We start from the raw sequence: 21,390 nt of genomic DNA on the forward strand, positions 1-21,390 counted from the left end.
GGATCCAAGTGGGATCAGTGTTCTTGGGATCTGGGAGGGATTGGCATTCCCAGGATCTGTGTGGGATCAGTGTTCCCGGGATCTGAGTGGGATCTGTCTGGGATTGGCATTCTCAGGATTTGGAGGAGATTGGCATTCCTGGGATCTGGGTGGGATCAGCATTCCCAGGATCTGGCTGAGATCGGGGTTCCTGTGACTTATGTAGGACTGGCATTCCCAGGATCTGGCTGGGATCGGCATTCCCGGGATTTGGGGCTTGTGGATCAGCCCCAGCCCAGGATCCAGGGAGGGGCCTCATTCCCAGAGCTGCATCTCGAGGGACACAATTCCAAGGGGATCCTTGTTCCCTGTTCCACATCCCGAGGGAAGGATCCCAGATGGATCCTTGTTCCCAGCTCCGTATCCCACGGGACACAATTCCCAGGGGATCCTTGTTCCCTGTTCCACGTCTCAAGGGAAGGATCCCAAACGGATCCTTGTTCCCAGCTCCATATCCCACGGGACACAATTCCAAGGGGATCCTTGTTCCCTGTTCCACGTCCCGAGGGAAGGATCCCAAACGGATCCTTGTTCCCAGCTCCATATCCCACGGGACACAATTCCAAGGGGATCCTTTTCCCCTGCTCCACATCCCGAGGGATCCCTTCCCATTCCCAGGAATCCCTGGCAGTGCTGGAGCCTTTCCCCAGCCCCGTTTTCCAGGAAATCCCGGGAACGTTTCCCGGAGCCGCGGGAATTCCAGCTGGGATCGGCCCCTTTTCCCAGCTTCTCCCGGGAATCCTCGGCCTCAGCCCCTGCCCTGCTTCCCAAGGCCCCAAATCCCTGTTTGCCCACAATGCCAGGGGAATATTCCCAAAATTCCCAACCTGAGGCCGTTCCCTGGGGTCCTGTCCCTGGGAGCAGATCCCGCCCTGGATCCCTTCCATCCCGATTTCCTCTGGGATGAGCCCCCCACAGCTCCCTCAGCTGCTCCTGGGAATTGCCCCAGTCCCAATCCCAATCCCAGTCCCAATCCCATTCCCAATCCCAATCCCAATCCCATTCCCAGTCCCAATCCCGTTCCCAATCCCAGTCCCGTTCCTGTTCCCATCCCTGGACCCACCAACCAAACTCTCCCCCTCTCCCCTTCCCCGATCCCGCTGTTCCCACCCTGGGGAGCTCCAGGATGATCCAGAGGGTCGGGATTTTGGGATCTCCCCTGGATCCCGTTCCCGTTCTCGTTCCCATTCCCGTTCCCATTCCCACCCCAAGAAGCTCTGGGATGATCCAGAAGATCGGGATCTTGGGATCTCATCCAGGTCCCATTCCTGTTCTCATCCCCATCCCAATCCCATTCCCAATCCCATTCCCATTCCCATTCCCATTCCATTCCCAGCCGGTGACGCAGGTGACGTGGCACGGCCAGGGCGATTCCTGGGCCTCCATGGTGATCCAGAGGGTCGGGATTTTGGGATCTCACCTGGATCCCAATCCCATTCCTGATCCCAATCCCAATCCCAGTCCCATTCCCACCCTGAGGAGTTCTGGGATGATCCAGAGGGTTGGGATTCTAGGATCTCACCTAAATCCCATTCCCATTCCCATCCCATTCCCAGCCGGTGGTGCAGGTGACGTGGCACGGCCAGGGCGATTCCCAGGCCTCCATGGTGATCCAGAGGGTTGGGATTTTGGGATCTCACCCGGATCCCATTCCCATCCCATCCCATTCCCAGCCGGTGGTGCAGGTGACGTGGCACGGCAAGGGCGACTACTGGGCCTCAGTGGTGATCCAGAGGGTCGGGATTTCGGGATCTCACCTGGATCCCATTCCCATTCCCATTCCCATCCCATTCCCAGCCGGTGACGCAGGTGACGTGCCACAGCCAGAACAATTCCTGTGCCCCAGTGGTGATCCAGAGGGTCGGGATTTCGGGATCTCACCTGGATCCCAATCCCAATCCCACCTTGGGGAGCTCCATGGTGATCCAGAGGGTTGGGATTTCGGGATCTCACCCGGATCCCAATCCCATTCCCACCTTGAGGAGCTCTGGGGTGATCCAGAGGGTCGGGATTTCGGGATCTCACCTGGATCCTGTTCCTGATCCCGATCCCAATCCCATTCCCGTTCCCAGCCGGTGGTGCAGGTGACGTGGCACGGCAAGGGCGACTACTGGGCCTCGGTGGTGCGGAACCCCGGCAGCCGGCAGGTGCTGATCCACCAGAGCAGCCGGCGCTGGAGCCAGGATCCCTTCCGGAAGAGCCCCGGCATGATCCAGTGCGTGCAGTTCCACCCGCTCCGGCCCTACTTCCTGGTGGCCTCGCAGCGCTCCGTGCGCGTCTACAACCTGCTGCGCCAGGAGCTCGCCAAGAAGCTGCAGAGCAACTGCCAGTGGATCTCCAGCATGGCCGTGCACCCCGGAGGTGCGGGATGGCCCCGGGAGCCCAGGGGATCCCCCCGGGCCGGGCCCGTCCCGCTCACCCCGGGGCTCTTCCCTCGCCAGGGGACAACGTCATCTGCGGCAGCTACGACAGCAAGGTGGCCTGGTTCGACCTCGACCTGTCCACGCGCCCCTACCGCCTGCTGCGGTGAGTCACGGCGCATCCCTGCGCGTCCCTGGGGATCCCTGGGGGTCCCTGGCATCCCTGGGGTCCCCTGGGGTCCCTGGCATCCCTGCGGATCCCTGCGGATCCCTGCGGATCCCTGGCATCCCCGGGGGTCCCCTGGCGTCCCCTGCGGTCCCCTTGGGTCCCTGGCATCCCTGCGGATCCCTGGCATCCCCTGGGGTCCCTTGCATCCCCTGCGGATCCCTGCGGATCCCCTGGGGTCCCCTGGTGTCCCCTGCGGATCCCCTGGGGTCCCTGGCATCCCCTGGCGTCCCCTGGGGTCCCTGGCATCCCTGCACATCCCCTGCGGATCCCCTGGCATCCCCTGGCATCCCTGTGGATCCCTGTGGATCCCCTGGCATCCCCTGGGATCCCTGGCATCCCCTGAGGATCCCCTGGGATCCCCTGGCGTCCCCTGGCGTCCCCTGGCATCCCCTGGGGTCCCTGCGGATCCCTGCGGATCCCTGAGGATCCCTGGCATCCCCTGGGGTCCCTGGCATCCCCTGGGGTCCCCTGGCGTCCCCTGCGGTCCCCTTGGGTCCCTGGCATCCCCTGGGGTCCCTTGGCATCCCTTGGCGTCCCCTGGGGTCCCCTGGCATCCCCTGGCATCCCTGCGGATCCCTGGCGTCCCCTGGCATCCCCTGGGGTCCCTGGCATCCCTGCACATCCCCTGTGGATCCCCTGGCATCCCCTGGGATCCCCTGGCATCCCTGAGGATCCCTGAGGATCCCTGGCATCCCCTGGCATCCCCTGGGGTCCCTGGCATCCCCTGGGGTCCCCTGGGGTCCCAGGAGCATTCCCAGCTCTCCACGGGAGCTGCAAACCCCGGCTCGTCCCAGCTTTTTGTTGATCCCATTTTCTGGGCTCTGATTCCCGTTTTTCCCGGGGTCTATCCTGGTGTTTCTCCCGGTGCTGATTCCTGGTTTTCCCGGTGTTTTTCCCAGTGCTAATTCCTGTTTTCCCAGTGTTTATCCTGGTGCCGATTCCCGTTTTTCCCAGTGTTTTTCCTGGTTTTTCCCGGTGTTTATCCCAGTGCCAATTCCTGTTTTTTCCGCTGCTAATTCCCCTTTTTCCTCTTGTTTTCCCTGTCCTGATTCCCGTTTATCCCACTGCTGATTCCTGTTTTCCCCATTGCTTTTCCGTGTTCTGATTCCCAGTTTTCCTGGTGTCTATCCCGGTGCCAATTCCCATTTTCCTGGTGTTTATCCCCATGCTGATTCCCGTTTTTCCCTGTTTGGATTCCCATTTTCCCCGGTGTTTTTCCCAGGGCTGATTCCCATTTTTTCCTGGTGTTTTTCCCATTGCTAATTCCCATTTTCCCCGGTGTTTTTCCCGTTGCTGATTCCCGTTCTTTCCCATTGCCGATTCCCATTTTCCCCGGTGTTTTCCCGGTGCCAATTCCCGCTTTTCCCTGCTGTGATTCCCGTTTTCCCCGGTGTTTTTCCCTGCTCTGATTCCCATTTTCCCCGGTGTTTTCCCGGTGCCAATTCCCATTTTTCCCGGTGTTTTTCCTGTTGCCGATTCCCGGGTGTTTTTCCCTGCTCTGATTCCCATTTTTCCCGGGTGTTTTCCCCAGTGTTTTTCCTGTTGCCGATTCCTGGGTGTTTTTCCCTGCTCTGATTCCCGGGTGTTTTTCCCGGGTGTTTTTCCCTGCTCCGATCCCCGGGTGTTCTTCCCTGCTCCAATCCCCGGGTGTTTTTCCCTGCTCTGATCCCCGTTTTCCCCGGGTGTTTTCCCGTTTTTCCCGGGTGTTTTTCCGCGCTCCAATCCCCGGGTGTTTTTCCCTGCTCCGATTCCCGTTTTCCCTGGGTGTTTTCCCGTTTATCCCGGGTGTTTTCCCGTTTTCCCCGGGTGTTTTCCCGTTTTTCCCCGGTGTTTTTCCCTGCTCCGATCCCCGGGTGTTTTTCCCTGCTCCGATCCCCGTTTTCCCCCGGGTGTTTTCCCGTTTCCCCCGGGTGTTTTCCCGTTTCCCCCGGGTGTTTTCCCGTTTCTCCCGGGTGTTTTCCCGGTGTTTTTCCCGGGTGTTTTCCCTGCTCCGATCCCCGGTGCGTCTCTGCCCCGCAGGCACCACGGCCGCGCCGTGCGCTCGGTCGCGTTCCACCGGCGCCATCCCCTCTTCGCCTCCGGCTCCGACGACGGCTCCGTCATCGTCTGCCACGGAATGGTCTACAAGTGAGGAGCCGGGATTCACCGGGATTCACCGGGATTCACCGGGAATTGGCAGGGGGATTTGGGGGATTTATTTAGGGGAATCACCGGGAATTGGCGTGGGATTTGGGGGGTTTATTTATGGGCATTCACCGGGAATTGTCTGGGGGATTTGGGGGGTTTATTTATGGGATTCACCGGGAATTGGCGTGGGATTTGTGGGGTTTATTTAGAGGAATTGCTGGGAATTGTTTGTGGGATTTGGGGGGTTTATTTAGGGGATTCATGGGATTCATTTGTGGGACTTGTGGGATTTAGTTATGGGATTCACTGGGAATTGTCTGGGGGATTTGTGGGATTTCTTTATGGGATTCACCGGGAATTGTTTGTGGGATTTATGGGATTTGTTTGTGGGATTTGTGGGATTTACTTATAGGGATTCATGGGAATCCTCTGAGGGACTTGTGGGATTTACTTATGGGATTCACCGGGAATTGTTTGTGGGACTTGTGGGGTTTATTTAGGGGATTCACCAGGAATTGTCTGCGGGATTTATGGGGTTTATTTAGGGGATTCACCGGGAATTGTTTGTGGGATTTGGGGGATTTATTTATGGGGATTCACCGGGAATTGTTTGTAGGATTTATGGGATTGATTTGTGGGATTTGTGGGATTTATTTATGGGGATTCACCGGGAATTGTCTGGGGGATTTATGGGATTTCTTTAGGGGAGTTCACCGGGATTCGTTTGTGGGACTTGTGGGATTTATTTAGGGGATTCATGGGAATTGTCACAGGATTTGTGGGATTTATTTATGGGAATCATGGGAATTCTCTGGGGGATTTGTGGGGTTTATTTATGGGGATTCGCCGGGAATTGTCTGGGGGATTTATGGGATTTATTTATGGGGATTCGCCAGGAATTGGAGTGGGATTTGTGGGGTTTATTTATGGGAATCACCAGGAATTGTTTGTGGGATTTATGGGATTGATTTGTGGGATTTGTGGGATTTATTTATGGGGATTCACCAGGAATTTTCTGGGGGATTTCTGGGATTTATTTATGGGATTCATGGGAATTGTCTGCGGGATTTGTGGGATTTCTTTAGGGGATTCACTGGGAATTGTTTGTGGGACTTGTGGGATTTATTTATGCGATTCACCAGGAATTGTCTGGGGGATTTCTGGGATTTCTTTATGGGATTCACCGGGAATTGTTTGTGGGATTTGGGGGCTTTATTTATGGGAATCACCGGGAATCGTCTGGGGGATTTGTGGGATTCATTTATGGGATTCACTGGGAATTGTTTGTGGGACTTGTGGGGTTTATTTATGGGATTCATGGGAATTCTCTGGGGGATTTATGGGGTTTATTTATGGGGATTCACCAGGAATTGTCTGGGGGATTTGTGGGATTTGTTTGTGGGACTTGTGGGGTTTATTTATGGGGATTCATGGGAATTGTCACAGGATTTGTGGGATTTATTTATGGGGATTCACGGGAATTGTTTGTGGGATTTATAGGATTTGTTTATGGGATTCACCAGGAATTGTCACAGGATTAGTGGGATTCATTTATGGGAATCACTGGGAATTGTCTGGGGGATTTGTGGGATTTATTTATGGGAATCACCAGGAATCATCTGGGGGACTTGTGGGATTTATTTATGAGGTTTCACTGGGAATTGTTTGTGGGATTTATTTAGGGATTCATGGGAATTGGCATGGGATTCGTGGGATTTATTTAGGGGATTCACGGGATTCATTTGTGGGACTTGTGGGATTTATTTATGGGATTCATGGGAATTCTCTGGGGGATTCATGGGATTTATTTAGGGGATTCACGGGAATTGTTTGTGGGATTTGTGGGATTTATTTATGGGATTCACCGGGAATTGTCTGGGGGATTCATGGGATTTATTTAGGGGATTCACGGGAATTGTTTGTGGGATTTGTGGGATTTATTTATGGGATTCACCGGGAATTGTCTGGGGGACTTGTGGGATTTATTTAGGGGATTCATGGGATTCATTTGTGGGACTTGTGGGATTTATTTATGGGATTCATGGGAATTCTCTGGGGGATTTATGGGATTTATTTATGGGGTGGGGATTCACGGGAATTGTTTGTGGGAGTTCTGGGATTTATTTAGGGGATTCACCGGGAATTGTCTGGGGATTTGTGGGATTTATTTAGGGAATTCACGGGATTTGTTTGTGGGATTTATGGGATTTATCAAGTTATTTGTGGGATTTATTTATGGGATTTATTTGTGGGATTTATGGATTTTTTAGTAGGATTTGTTTATGGGATTTATGGATTTATTTATGGGATTTATTTATCGGATTTTTGGGATTTATTTATGGGATTTATGTAGGGGATTTATTTATGGGATTTATGGGGGTTTTTTATGGATTTTGGGGGATTTATTTATGGGATTTACGGATGTATTCACAGGATTTATTTATGGGAATTTCTGGGATTTATTTATGGGATTTATGGATTTATTTACAGGATTTATTTATGGGAATTTCTGGGATTTATTTATGGGATTTATGGATTTATTTACCGGATTTATTTATGGGAATTTATGGGATTTATTTATGGGATTTATGGATTTATTTACAGGATTTATTTATGGGAATTTATGGGATTTATGGATTTATTTAAAGGATTTATTTATGGGAATTTATGGGATTTGTGGGATTTTTTAATGGGGCTTATAGGATTTATTTATGGGATTTGTGGAATTTGTTGGATTGGCAGGATTTAATGGGATTCATGGGATTTATGGGATTTGTGGGAAGTATGAGATTTATTCAAAGGATTCATGGGATTATGGGACTTGTGGGATTATGGGGTTTATTTATGGTGTTTATGGGATCAGATCCCTCCCTTTGGGGTCCTTGGGGTGGCACCAGCATTTGTGGGGCAGCTGCTGGGAGTCCTGGGCATATCCGGGATTGGATCCCAAAGATACCCAGGACGAGATTCCTGTTCCCTCTCCCAGGATTCCCTTCTCCCTCTCCAGAAGGAATTCTCCATTCCTTCTGTCAGAATTCCCATTCCCGCTCCCAGAATTCCCATTTCCTGCTCCAGGAATTCCCATCCCAGTGTGAGAATTCCCATTCCCAATCCCACTCCGAGAATTCCCGTTCCCGGTATCAGAATTCCCATTCCCACTGTCAGAATTCCCGTTTCTGGTGTCACAATTCCCACTCCTGGAATTCCCATCCCCACTGTCAGAATGCCCATTCCCGCTCCCAGAATTCCCACTCTTGCTCTGAGAATTCCGATCCCCGCTCCCAGAATGCCCATTCCAGGTGTCAGCGTTCCCATTTCCATTGAGACAATTCCCATTCCCGGTGTCAGAATTCCCGTTTCCATTGAGACAATTTCCATTCCTGGTGTCAGCATTCCCATTCCCATTCCCAGTGTCAGAATTCCCATTCCCGGTGTCAGCATTCCCATTCCCATTCCCAGCGTCAGAATTCCCATTCCCGGTGTCAGAATTCCCATTCCCATTCCCAGTGTCAAAATTCCCGTTTCCATTGAGACAATTCCCATTCCCGCTGTCAGCATTCCCATTTGTTTCCATTGGGGCAATTCCCATTCCTGGTGTCAGAATTCCCATTCCTGGTGTCAGCATTCCCATTTGTTTCCATTGAGACAATTTCCATTCCTGGTGTCAGCATTCCCATTCCCAGTGTCAGCATTCCCATTCCCATTCCCGGTGTCAGCATTCCCATTTCCATTGGGACAATTCCCATTCCCGGTGCCAGCATTCCCGTTCCCATTCCCGGTGTCACCGTTCCCATTCCCGGTGCCAGCGTTCCCGTTTGTTTCCATGGATACCGTTCCCATTCCCGGTGTCACCGTTCCCGTTCATTTCCCCCCTCCCGTGGGCAGTGACCTGCTGCAGAACGCGCTCCTGGTGCCGCTCAAGGTGCTCAAGGGCCACGCGCCCACCCTCGACCTCGGCGTGCTCGACGTCGCCTTCCACCCCCAGCAGCCCTGGCTCTTCTCCTCGGGCGCCGACGGCACCGTGCGCCTCTACACCTGATCCACCTGGGATCCACCGGGATCCACCAGGATCCACTGGGATCCACCTGGGATTCACCCGGGATCCAGGGGGATACACAGGGATCCACCCCCAGCAGCCCTGGCTCTTCTCCTCGGGCGCCGACGGCACCGTGTGCCTCTACACCTGATCCACCGGGATCCACCGGGATCCACCGGGATCCACCTGAGATCCACTGGAATACACCTGGATCTACCAGGGTTTCAGTGAGATCCAGGGGGATCCACCCGGGATCCACCCCCAGCAGCCCTGGCTCTTCTCCTTGGGTGCCAACAGCACCCTGTGCCTCTACACCTGATCCACCAGGATCCAGCGGGATCCACCAGGGTTCCAGGGGGATCCACTTGGGATCCACCCCCAGCAGCCCTGGCTCTTCTCAGGCGCCGAGGGCACCATGCGCCTCTACACCTGATCCACCTGGGATCCACTGGGATCCACCCAGGATCCACCCCCAGCAGCCCTGGCTCTTCTCCTCGGGCGCCGATGGGACCCTGTGCCTCTACACCTGATCCACCGGGATCCACCGGGATCCACTGGGATCCCTGGCTCTTCTCCTCCAGCACCGTGTGCCTCTACAGCTTGACCTTCCCATGGGGATCCCGCGGGATCCACAGGGATCCGCCACTTTCCTAATTCCCAGTGCTCAATAAAGGCTTTTTTTGGATGTGATCCTGGGATCCCCCTGTGCTGGATTCTCCGGTTTTCCCATTCCCACAGCCCTCGGTGTCCCCTCCATGCCCCCATTCCCACGTTCCCAACACGCAGAATTCCCAGGATCCACAGGAATCATGAGAGGCTTTTTTTGCATGGGATGGGATCTGGGGCAGGATTTGGTAAATAGGACCTGGAATGGGATTTTGGATAGGATCCTGAACAGGATCCCAATGGAAAAGCTGGAAGTGACCAGAACAGAGAATGAGATTCCCTGGATCTGGTTTATCCCAGGAAAAGAAGCCAGGGAATGGAGCAGGACCTGGAAAAGGATCTGGGATAGAACCTGGAATGGGACCTGGAATGGGACCTGGAATGGGATCTGGGATAGAACCTGGAATGGGACCTGGAATGGGATCTGGAATGGGATCTGGAATGGGATCTGGGATAGAACCTGGAATGGGATCTGGGATAGAACCTGGAATGGGACCTGGAATGGGATCTGGGATAGAACCCGGAATGGGATCTGGGATAGAACCTGGAATGGGATCTGGAATGGGACCTGGAATGGGATCTGGGATAGAACCTGGAATGGGATCTGGAAAAGGATCTGGAAAAGAATCTGGGATAGAACCCAGAATGGGATCTGGAATGGGATCTGGGATAGAACCCGGAATGGGATCTGGAATGGGATCTGGGATAGAACTTGGAATGGGATCTGGGATAGAACCTGGAATGGGATCTGGGATAGAACCCGGAATGGGACCTGGAATGGGATCTGGAATGGGATCTGGGATAGAACCCGGAATGGGATCTGGGATAGAACCCGGAATGGGACCTGGAATGGGATCTGGAATGGGATCTGGGATAGAACCTGGAATGGGACCTGGAATGGGATCTGGGATAGAACCCGGAATGGGATCTGGGATAGAACCTGGAATGGGACCTGGAATGGGATCTGGGATAGAACCTGGAATGGGATCTGGGATAGAACCCGGAATGGGACCTGGAATGGGATCTGGAATGGGATCTGGGATAGAACCCGGAATGGGATCTGGGATAGAACCTGGAATGGGATCTGGAATGGGACCTGGAATGGGATCTGGGATAGAACCTGGAATGGGATCTGGAAAAGGATCTGGAAAAGAATCTGGGATAGAACCCAGAATGGGATCTGGAATGGGATCTGGGATAGAACCCGGAATGGGATCTGGAATGGGATCTGGGATAGAACCCGGAATGGGATCTGGAATGGGATCTGGGATAGAACTTGGAATGGGATCTGGGATAGAACCTGGAATGGGATCTGGGATAGAACCCGGAATGGGACCTGGAATGGGATCTGGAATGGGATCTGGGATAGAACCTGGAATGGGACCTGGAATGGGATCTGGGATAGAACCTGGAATGGGATCTGGGATAGAACCCGGAATGGGACCTGGAATGGGATCTGGAATGGGATCTGGGATAGAACCTGGAATGGGACCTGGAATGGGATCTGGAATGGGATCTGGGATAGAACCTGGAATGGGACCTGGAATGGGATCTGGAATGGGATCTGGGATAGAACCCGGAATGGGACCTGGAATGGGATCTGGGATAGAACCCGGAATGGGATCTGGAATGGGATCTGGGATAGAACCCGGAATGGGACCTGGAATGGGATCTGGAATGGGATCTGGGATAGAACCTGGAATGGGATCTGGAATGGGATCTGGGATAGAACCCGGAATGGGATCTGGAATGGGATCTGGGATAGAACCTGGAATGGGATCTGGAATGGGATCTGGGATAGAACCTGGAATGGGATCTGGAATGGGATCTGGGATAGAACCTGGAATGGGATCTGGGATAGAACCCGGAATGGGATCTGCAATAAAACCTGGAATGGGACCTGGAAAAGGATCTGGGATAGAACCCGGAATGGGACCTGGAATGGGATCTGGGATAGAACCTGGAATGGGACCTGGAATGGGATCTGGAATGGGATCTGGGATAGAACCTGGAATGGGATCTGGGATAGAACCCAGAATGGGATCTGGAATGGGATCTGGGATAGAACCTGGAATGGGATCCGGACCAGGACCCCAAAGGAGAAGCCGGAGGTGGGGCAGAAATGGGGCAGGACCAGCCGGGAAATTCCAAGGTTTTCCCTGTGGGTGAGAGGCAGGAAGAGCCCCTGGATCATCCCCATGGGGACACAGGCGGGATCCGCCCCTTCCCATCCCCCAAATCCTGAGGAATCCCAAAATTCCAGAGTGGGATCGGGAGCCAAAAGCTTTATTTAAAAACAGGTCTCTGTACAGGGGGCAATTCCAGCTGGGAATTTTGGGAACAGATCCCGTCACCCACCGGGAAGCAGCAGAGAGGGACGGGCTGGAGGGGCGGGAATGGATCCATCGGGATCCATTGGGAAGCGGCTGCAGGGGCGGGACTGGGCTCCGTCCAGATCCCGGGATTCCGCAGCCGGATCCCATCCCCAATTCCGGCCGCTTTCCCACTTGTTTTGCCCCCGAGGATGGAGGCGATCGATGGAAGACTTTGCCCATGGATTGGGATCCCCCGGGGTATTGCTGAGCGGAGCCGGGAATTCCCAGGAATTCCGGGATTCAGAGGAGCAGCAGGAGGAGGAGGAGGAGGAGGCGTCCCAGGGTCTCCGAGCTGGGAATTTCCAGGAATTCTGGGGATTCTGGGATTCAGAGGAGGCGGACGAGGCGTCCCAGGGTCTCGGCCACCTTGACCCGCACGGCCGGGACCGGATCCTGCAGCAGCAGCTTCAGGGCTGGAACCGCAGAGCAGGGATTGGGATTTGGGATTTGGGACTGGGATTTGGGATTTGGGGTCGGGATTTGGGATTGGGATTTGGGACTGGGATCGGGATTGGGATTTGGGATTGGGAATTGGGATTTGGGACTGGGATCGGGATTGGGATTTGGGATTGGGATCAGGATTTGGGACTGGGATTGGGATTTGGGATCGGGATTTGGGATTTGGGAATGAGATTGGGATCAGGATTTGGGATTGGGATTTGGGATCGGGATTTTGGATTGGGATTGGGATTTGGGATTTGGGATTGGGATTTGGGATTGGGATCAGGATTTGGGACTGGGATTGGGATTTGGGATCGGGATTTGGGATTTGGGAATGAGATTGGGATCAGGATTTGGGATTGGGATTTGGGATCGGGATTTTGGATTGGGATTGGGATTTGGGATTTGGGATTGGGATTTGGGACTGGGATCGGGATTGGGATCGGGGTCGGGATTTTGGATTGGGATCGGGATTTGGGATTTGGTATCGGGATCAGGATTGGGATCGGGATTGGGATTTGGGATTTGGGATTGGGATTTGGGTCGGGGTCGGGATTTGGGATCGGGATCGGGATTGGGATTGGGGTTGGGATTTGGGATTGGGATTGGGATTTGGGACTGGGATTCGGATTTGGGATTTGGGATCGGGATTGGGATTTGGGATCGGGATTTGGGATTTGGGATGGGGATCGGGATTTGGGATCAGGATCGGGATTGGGATCAGGATTGGGATTGGGATTTGGGATTGGGATCAGGATTTGTGATCGGGGTCGGGATTGGGATTAGGGTTGGATTTGGGATTGGGATTGGGATCAGGGTCGGGATCGGGATTGGGACTGGGATTTGGGATCGGGATTTGGGATCGGGACCGGGATCAGGATCGGGATCGGGATTTGGGATTGGAATCAGGATTTGGGATTGGGATCGGGACTGGGATCAGGATTTGGGATTGGGATCGGGATTGGGATTGGGATCAGGACTGGAGTCAGGATCAGAATCAGGATTGGGCTCAGGATCAGGATCAGGAACAGGATTGGGGTTGGGATTGGGATCAGAATCAGGATTGGGATTGGGGTCAGGATTGGGATCAGGATTGGAGTCGGGATTGGGATCGGGATTGGGATCAGGATCAGGATTGATATCAAAATCAGGATCAAGGTCAGGATCAGGACCAGGATCAGGATCAGGATTGGGATCAGGGTCAGGATTGGGATCCCCCAGCCCTGGATATTGAAAACTCCAGGAATTCCCAGGAATTCCCACCCTATTCCCATGGCATTCCCATGATTCCCATGGCATTCCCTCCCTGCATTCCTGCTCTATTCCCATCACATTCCCACGTTTCCCCTGCTGCATTCTCGCTCTTTTCCCCCTGGATTCCCCCTGGATTCCCCCTGGAATTTCTCTGCCTCCCCCTGGATCAATTCCCGGCTCCCAGGAGCCTCTCCAGGGTTTGGGAGCGGGGCTTGGGACAGATTTTCCTGGGAAAATCCCATGGGATCCACTCCCAACCCAGCCCCAAATTCCCAGCACTCCCAATTGGGATTTTCCAATCCCCCCATCCCAGAATTCCCGGTCCCGACGGATTTGCCGGATCTGGGAATTTTTATGGATTTTTTTTTCCCCCCCAAAAAATGAGGATTTTATTCCCATTGTTATCCAGGATTTGAGGACTGACAGGGAAAGATTCCCAGCTGTTTGTCCTGGGATTTTTTTTGTTTTTTTGTTTTTTGGTGGGAAGAGCAAAAATTGGAATGAAATGAAATTTAAAATAAAGGCTTGGGATAAGCTGAAAAAATTAATATTAGCAGCTTGAGATGATCCCAAAAAAACGAAATTTAAAGGTAGAGGATGATCCCAAAAAATTAAAATTAAAACAATTAAAATTAAACAATTTAAACAAAAACAATTAAAACAAAAAAATTAAAATTAAACAAAACCCTACAATTGAAAGGAAAAACTCTGGATGATCCCAAAAAATTAAAATTAAATGTTTGGGATGATCCCACAAAACCCTAAAAGTGAAAGGAAAACCTCTGGGTGATCCCAAAAAACCCCTAAAATTAAAATGAAAGGCTTGAGATGATCCCAAAAAATTAAAATTATGGAAAGTTCAGGATGATCCCAAATAAATTAAAATGTAAATGAAAGCCTCTGGATGATCCCAAAAAATTTAAACGGAGAGGCTCGGGATGATCCTAAAAACCTAAAATTAAAATTAAAGGTAGAGGATGATCCCCCCAAAAAAATTAACATTAAGGGCTGGGGATTATCCAAAAAACCCTAAAATTAAAGGTGCAGGATGATCCCAAAAAATTGAAATTAAATGTTTGGGATGAACCCCAAAAAATCCCTAAAATTAAAATGAAAGTTTCGGGATGATCCCAAAAAATTCCCAGTGGAGTTTTGGGGCTGATCCCAACCCCTCTAAAATTAAAGTGAAAGGGCTCAGGGTGATCCCAAACAATGAAACCTTGGGATGATCCCAAACAATGAAACCTTGGGATGATCCCAAACAATGGAAACCTTGGGATGATCCCGAGCAATGAAACCGTGGGATGATCCCAAACAATGAAACCTTGGGATGATCCCAAACAATGAAACCTTGGGATGATCCCAAACAATGAAACCTTGGGATGATCCCAAACAATGAAACCTTGGGGTGATCCCAAACAATGAAACCTTGGGATGATCCCAAACAATGAAACCTTGGGATGATCCCGAACAATGGAAACCTTGGGATGATCCCAATGAAACCTTGGGATGATCCCAAAAACAATGGAAACCTTGGGATGATCCCAAACAATGAAACCTTGGGATGATCCCAAACCATGGAAACCTTGGGATGATCCCAATGTAAACCTTGGGATGATCCCAAACAATGGAAACCTTGGGATGATCCCGTGCAATGAAACCTTGGGATGATCCCAAACAATGGAAACCTTGGGATGATCCCAATGAAACCTTGGGATGATCCCAAACAATGAAACCTTGGGATGATCCCAAACAATGAAACCTTGGGATGATCCCAAACAATGGAAACCTTGGGATGATCCCAATGAAACCTTGGGATGATCCCAAACAATGAAACCTTGGGATGATCCCGAACAATGGAAACCTTGGGATGATCCCAAACAATGAAACCTTGGGATGATCCCGTGCAATGAAACCTTGGGATGATCCCAATGAAACCTTGGGATGATCCCGAGCAATGAAACCTTGGGATGATCCCAATGGAAACCTTGGGATGATCCCAAACAATGGAAACCTTGGGATGATCCCAATGGAAACCTTGGGATGATCCCAAACAATGGAAGGGGGAAGTGAACGGGATTTTCTTGGCCCCAATTCCTTCTCCACCCCCGTTCCCAAATCCTGGAGCAGCTCCCAGGAGCCGGGATCGCTTCCAGGGTTTTTTTTCCCCAAGTTTTTTCCTGGTTTTTTCCCACATTTTTGGGGATTTTTCCCCCATTTCTGTCGGGATCAGAGCCCCCCCCCCGTCCCTTCCCCAAAATCCCAAAAATTCCCCGAATTCCGGGCGAGCTCCTCCTCCCCCCTCTGCTCCTGGAAGGGCCCTGGCAGCCGCTGGAAAAGCGAAATTTTTCCCTTTTTTAGAGTTTTTTGCGGCTCCCTTGGAAAGGTCGGGAATTTTCCGGGCTCGGCTCCACGGGATGAGGTCAGAGCTGAGAGGGGAAAATAAAAAAAATCCCGAAAATGCAGAAAAATGAGAAAATGAACTCATGGGGAGCGGGGGAGCCAGGAGGGCCCTTCCCGGGAGGGCTCCGGTAGCCCGGAAAATGGGAAATATTTTCCCAAAAAATAAGGGATTTTTGCCCAAAAAAATTTAGGAATTTTGGCCAGAAAAATGGGATTTTTTTCCCTCTAAAAATGGGACTTTTTTCCCCTAAAAATGGGATTTTTTTTCTCCTAAAAATTAGGGATTTTTCCCCCCAAAAATTTAGGAAATTTGGCCTGAAAAATGGGATTTTTTCCCCCTAAAAATTTAGGAATTTTGGCCAGAAAAATGGGATTTTTTCCCCCCAAAAATGGGATTTTTTTCCCCCTAAAAATGGGATTTTTTTTTCCTAAAAATAAAGGATTTTTTCGCCAAAAAATGAGGGATTTCGGCCAAAAAAATGGGATTTTTTCCCCCTAAAAATGGGAATTTTTTTTCCCTAAAAATGAGGAATTTTGGCCTGAAAAATGGGATTTGTTCTTCTGAAAAAATGGGGGGTTTCTCTCCCTAAAAATGGGATTTTTTTCCCCCTAAAAATGGGGGTTTTTTCCTAAAAATTAAGGATTTTTTTCCTTAAAAATGGGGGTTTTTTCACCTAAAAATGAGGAATTTTGGCCAGAAAAATGGGCTTTTTCCCCCTCAACATGGGATTTTTTCCCCCTAAAAATTAGATTCTTTTTCCCAAAAAATGGGATTTTTCTCCCTAAAAATGAGGAATTTTGGCCTGAAAAACGGGATTTTTTTTCCCTAAAAGTAAAGAACTTTGGCCTGAAAAATGGGATTTTTTCCCCCTAAAAGTGGGATTTTTTCCCAAAAAAAATGGGATTTTTCTCCCTAAAAATGAGGGATTTTGGCCTGAAAAATGGGAAAAATTTGGAAGAGTGGAAATTTGGAAATTTTGGAATCCGGGGATTCAGGGATTTGGGAATTCCCACTCACCGGAGATGAGCTGGTCCAGGTCCACCTGCTGGCCCTGCTCCTCGTCCATGTGGAGCACCAGGAACCCTGGAGGGAATTTTGGGATCAGGGACTGAAATATTCCCTAAAAACCCCAAAATTACCCCAAAAAAACCCCATCAAAATATCCCAAAACTGAACAAAACCAGCTCAAAACGCCCCAGGAGTGATGCCACCCCCTGGTGACAAAAGCCACCACAGGAAGTGACCGCACCAGGGACAAGTCTGGGGTCACCAGATGCTCCAAGATTCCCCAAAAACCACCCCAAAACCAGCCCAAAATGTCCTAAAACCACCCAAAACCAGCCCAAAATGTCCTAAAACCACCCAAAACCAGCCCAAAATGTCCTAAAACCACCCCAAAACCAGCCCAAAATGTCCTAAAACCACCCAAAACCAGCCCAAAATGTCCTAAAACCACCCAAAAACAGCCCAAAACCCCTTGGGGACCTCCAGGGCCGATGTCACCCCTTGGTGACAAAGGCCACCGTGGTGACCCCAAGAGGTGGCAGGGCCCGAGTCCACCTGGGGACAAGTTTGGGGTCACCAGGGACCCCAAAACTGTAAAAATTACCCCCAAAACCATCCAGGATCACCCCAAAACAACCAAAACCAGCCCCAAAACCCCTTGGCCACCTGCAGGGCCGATGCCACCCCTGGTGACAAAAGCCACCACTGTGGTGACACCAAGGAGAAGAGAAACCTGAATCTACCAAGGGACAGGTTTGGGGTCACCAGGGACCCCAAAACTGTAAGAATTACCGCAAAAACCATCAAGGATCACCCCAAAACAATAAAACCAGCCCAAAACCCCCTTGGGGACCTCCAGGGCCAATGTCACCCCTTGGTGACAAAGGCCACCACTGTGACCCCAAGAGGTGGCAGAACCAGGGGACGCGGTTGTGGTCACCAGGGACCCCAAAACCATAAAAATCACCTCAAAAACCATCCAGGATCACCCCAAAACAACCAAACCCCACCCAAAAACCCCACAGGATCCTCCAGGGCTGATGTCACCCCTTGGTGACAAAAGCCACCACTGTGGTGACACCAAGGAGAAGAGAAACCTGAATCTACCGGGGACAGGTTTGGGGTCACCAGGGACCCCAAAACCGTAAGAATTACCCCCAAAACCAGACAGGATCACCCCAGAACAACCAAACTCCACCCAAAACCCCTTGGGGACCTCCAGGGCCGATGTCACCCCTTGGTGACAAAGGCCACCGTGGTGACCCCAAGAGGTGGCAGGGCCCGAGTCCACCTGGGGACAAGTTTGGGGTCACCAGGGACCCCAAAACTGTAAAAATTACCCCCAAAACCATCCAGGATGACCCCAAAACAACCAAAACCAGCCCAAAACCCCTTGGGGACCTGCAGGGCCGATGTCACCCCTTGGTGACAAAAGCCAGCACTGTGGTGACACCAAGGAGAAGAGAAACCTGAATCTACCGGGGACAGGTTTGGGGTCACCAGGGACCCCAAAATCGTAAAAATCACCTCAAAACCCATCCAGGATCAGCCCAAAACAACAAAACCCCACCCAAAACCCCCACAGGATCCTTCAGGGCTGATGTCACCCCTTGGTGACAGAGGCCACCACTGTGGTGACACCAAGGAGAAGAGGGACCTGAGTCCATGTGGAGACAAGACTGGCATCACCAGAGACCCCAAAATCTTCAAAATTACCCCCAAAACCATCCAGGATGACCCCAGAACAACCAAAAGCAGCCAAAAACTCCTTGGGGACCTCAAGGGCCGATGCCACCCCTTGGTGACAAAAGCCAGCACTGTGACCCCAAAAGGTGGCAGAAGCAGGGGACAGGTTTGGGGTCACCAGGGACCCCAAAATCGTAAAAATTACCCCCAAAACCATCCAGGATCAGCCCAAAACAACAAAACCACACCCAAAACCCCACGGGACCCTCCAGGATTGATGTCACCCCTTGGTGACAAAGGCCACCACTGGGACCCCAAGAGGTGGCAGGACCTGAGACCAGCTGGGGACAAGTTTGGGGTCACCAGGGACCCCAAAACTGTAAGAATTACCCCCAAAACCAGACAGGATCACCCCAAAACAACCAAAACCCCACCCAAAATCTCCATGGGAACCTCCAGGGCCGATGTCACCCCTTGGTGACAAAGGCCACCACCGTGGTGACACCAAGGAGAAGAGGGATCTGAGTCCATGTGGAGACAAGACTGGCATCACCAGAGACCCCAAAATCTTCAAAATTACCCCCAAAACCATCCAGGATGACCCCAAAACAACAAAACCCCACCCAAAACCCCACGGGACCCTCCAGGACCGATGTCACCCCTTGGTGACAAAAGCCAGCACTGTGGTGACACCAAGGAGAAGAGGGACCTGAATCTACCGGGGACAGGTTTGGGGTCACCAGGGACCCCAAAACCGTAAGAATTACCCCCAAAACCAGACAGGATCACCCCAAAACAACAAAACCCCACCCAAAACCCCCACAGGATCCTCCAGGGCCGATGTCAGCCCCTGGTGACAAAGGCCACCACCGTGGTGACACCAAGGAGAAGAGGGGCCTGAGTCCACCTGGAGACAAGACTGGCATCACCAGAGACCCCAAAATCTTCAAAATTATCCCCAAAACCATCCAGGATCACCCCAGAACAACCAAAACCAGCCAAAAACCCCTTGGGGACCTGCAGGGCCGATGCCACCCCTGGTGACAAAAGCCAGCACCGTGACCCCAAAAGGTGGCAGAAGCAGGGGACAGGTTTGGGGTCACCAGGGACCCCAAAATCGTAAAAATCACCTCAAAAACCATCCAGGATCACCCCAAAACAACAAAACCAGCCCAAAATCCCCACAGGATCCTCCAGGGCCGATGCCACCCCTTGGTGACAAAAGCCACCACCGTGGTGACACCAAGGAGAAGAGGGACCTGAATCTACCAAGGGACAGGTTTGGGGTCACCAGGGACCCCAAAATCCCCCCAGAATGCCCTGAAACCACCCAAAGCCACCCCAAAGCCCCTTGGGAGCCTCCAGAAGCAATGCCACCCGCTGGTGACAAATGCCACCAATGTCACCGCAGTGGGTGACAGAACCGGGCAGCACGACTGGGGTCACCAGGGACCCCAAGACTTTCAGAATTTCCCCGGAATGACCCGAAGCCGCCCCAGGGCCGGTGTCACCGGGGCGGGGGCACGGCCAGCGCGGCGTCCCCGCCGTCCCTCACCGGTGAACATGGCCGCCGCCGCACGCAGCTCCCGCCACGGGCTCTTGAAGTAGAAGAGGTTGGTGGAGATGAGGCGGCTCAGCAGAGCAGGGTGGCTGCGCATCTGCGGGGACAGCGGGGACGTTGGGGACAGCGGGGACAGTGGGGACATTGGGGACATTGGGGACATTGGGGAGAGTGGGGACACTGGGGACAGCAGGGGCAATGGGGACACTGGGGGTGTTGGGGGCAATGGGGACAGCGGGGACATTGGGGAGAGTGGGGACACTGGGGACAGTGGGGACAGTGGGGACATTGGGGGTGTCGGGGGCAATGGGGGCAATGGGGACACTGGGGACAGCAGGGACAGGAGGGACACTGGGGTCATTGGGGGCAATGGGGACACGGGACAGTGGAGACATTGGGGACATTGGGGACAGAGGGGACAGCGAGGACAGCGGGGACAGTGGGGGTGTTGGGGGCAATGGGGACACTGGGGACAGCGGGGACAGCGGGGACATGGGGGACATTGGGGACAGCAGGGGCAATGGGGACATTGGGGACAGCGGGGACATTGGGGGACATTGGGGAGAGTGGGGACATTGGGGACATTGTGGGAGAGCGGGGACAGCGGTGGTGTTGGGGGCAATGGGGACAGCAGGGACGTTGGGGACACTGGGGGCACTGCAGGGACCAGGGACATTGGGGACAGCAGGGACAGTGGGGACAGCGGGGACACTGGGGGTGTTGGGGGCAATGGGGACACTGGGGACAGTGGGGACAGTGGGGACATTGGGGGTGTTGGGGGCAATGGGGACATTGGGGACAGAAGGGACAGCAGGGACAGCAGGGACATTGGGGACAACAGGGACATTGGGGGTGTTGGGGGCAATGGGGGCAATGGGGACAGCGGGGACTTTGGGGACAGCGGGGACAGCAGCGGTGTTGGGGGCAATGGGGACACTGGGCACAGTGGACACATTGGGGACATTGGGGACAGCGGGGACATTGGGGACAGGGTGGGATTGGGGTCAGAGGGGATATTGGGGACATTGGGTGACAGTGGGGACATTGGGGATGTTGGTGTAGAAGGGACATTGGGGACACGGGGCAATGGGGACACTGGGGACAGAGGGGACAGAGGAGACATTGGGGACAGTGTGGGCTGGGGACAGAGGAGACATTGGGGACATTGGGGACAGAGGGGACATAAGGGACATTAGGGACAGCGGGG

At 52.7% G+C, this 21,390-nt stretch overlaps 2 protein-coding genes across 5 annotated transcripts in view; one reads left to right on the forward strand and one right to left on the reverse strand.

Moving 5' to 3' along the window:
* BOP1 (BOP1 ribosomal biogenesis factor) overlaps positions 1-9,481 on the forward strand; it is a 97,360-nt gene extending 87,879 nt beyond the window's left edge. For 3 of the 4 annotated variants that reach the window (XM_071420028.1, XM_071420030.1, XM_071420031.1), the window contains 4 exons: positions 2,112-2,400; positions 2,481-2,565; positions 4,648-4,755; positions 8,641-9,481. In XM_071420028.1, the coding sequence (XP_071276129.1) occupies positions 2,112-2,400; positions 2,481-2,565; positions 4,648-4,755; positions 8,641-8,794 (636 nt within the window). In that variant the 3' untranslated portion in view covers positions 8,795-9,481. The other variant, XM_071420029.1, reaches the window with a different exon arrangement.
* A 2,246-nt stretch (positions 9,482-11,727) lies between these two features.
* The window catches only part of LOC139586533 (maestro heat-like repeat-containing protein family member 1), a gene marked incomplete at its 5' end in the record, with an annotated part of 138,167 nt that continues 128,504 nt past the window's right edge, over positions 11,728-21,390 (reverse strand). The window contains 3 exons of the mRNA XM_071420034.1: positions 11,728-12,245; positions 16,949-17,014; positions 20,178-20,280. Coding sequence (XP_071276135.1) covers positions 12,160-12,245; positions 16,949-17,014; positions 20,178-20,280 — 255 coding nt within the window. The remainder of the gene's footprint in view (positions 12,246-16,948; positions 17,015-20,177; positions 20,281-21,390) is intronic.

This window comes from Agelaius tricolor, unplaced genomic scaffold (genome assembly GCF_023055355.1).
Source record: "Agelaius tricolor isolate 1412-34295 unplaced genomic scaffold, bAgeTri1.0.p SCAF_121, whole genome shotgun sequence".
Taxonomy (NCBI): Eukaryota; Metazoa; Chordata; class Aves; order Passeriformes; family Icteridae; genus Agelaius; species Agelaius tricolor.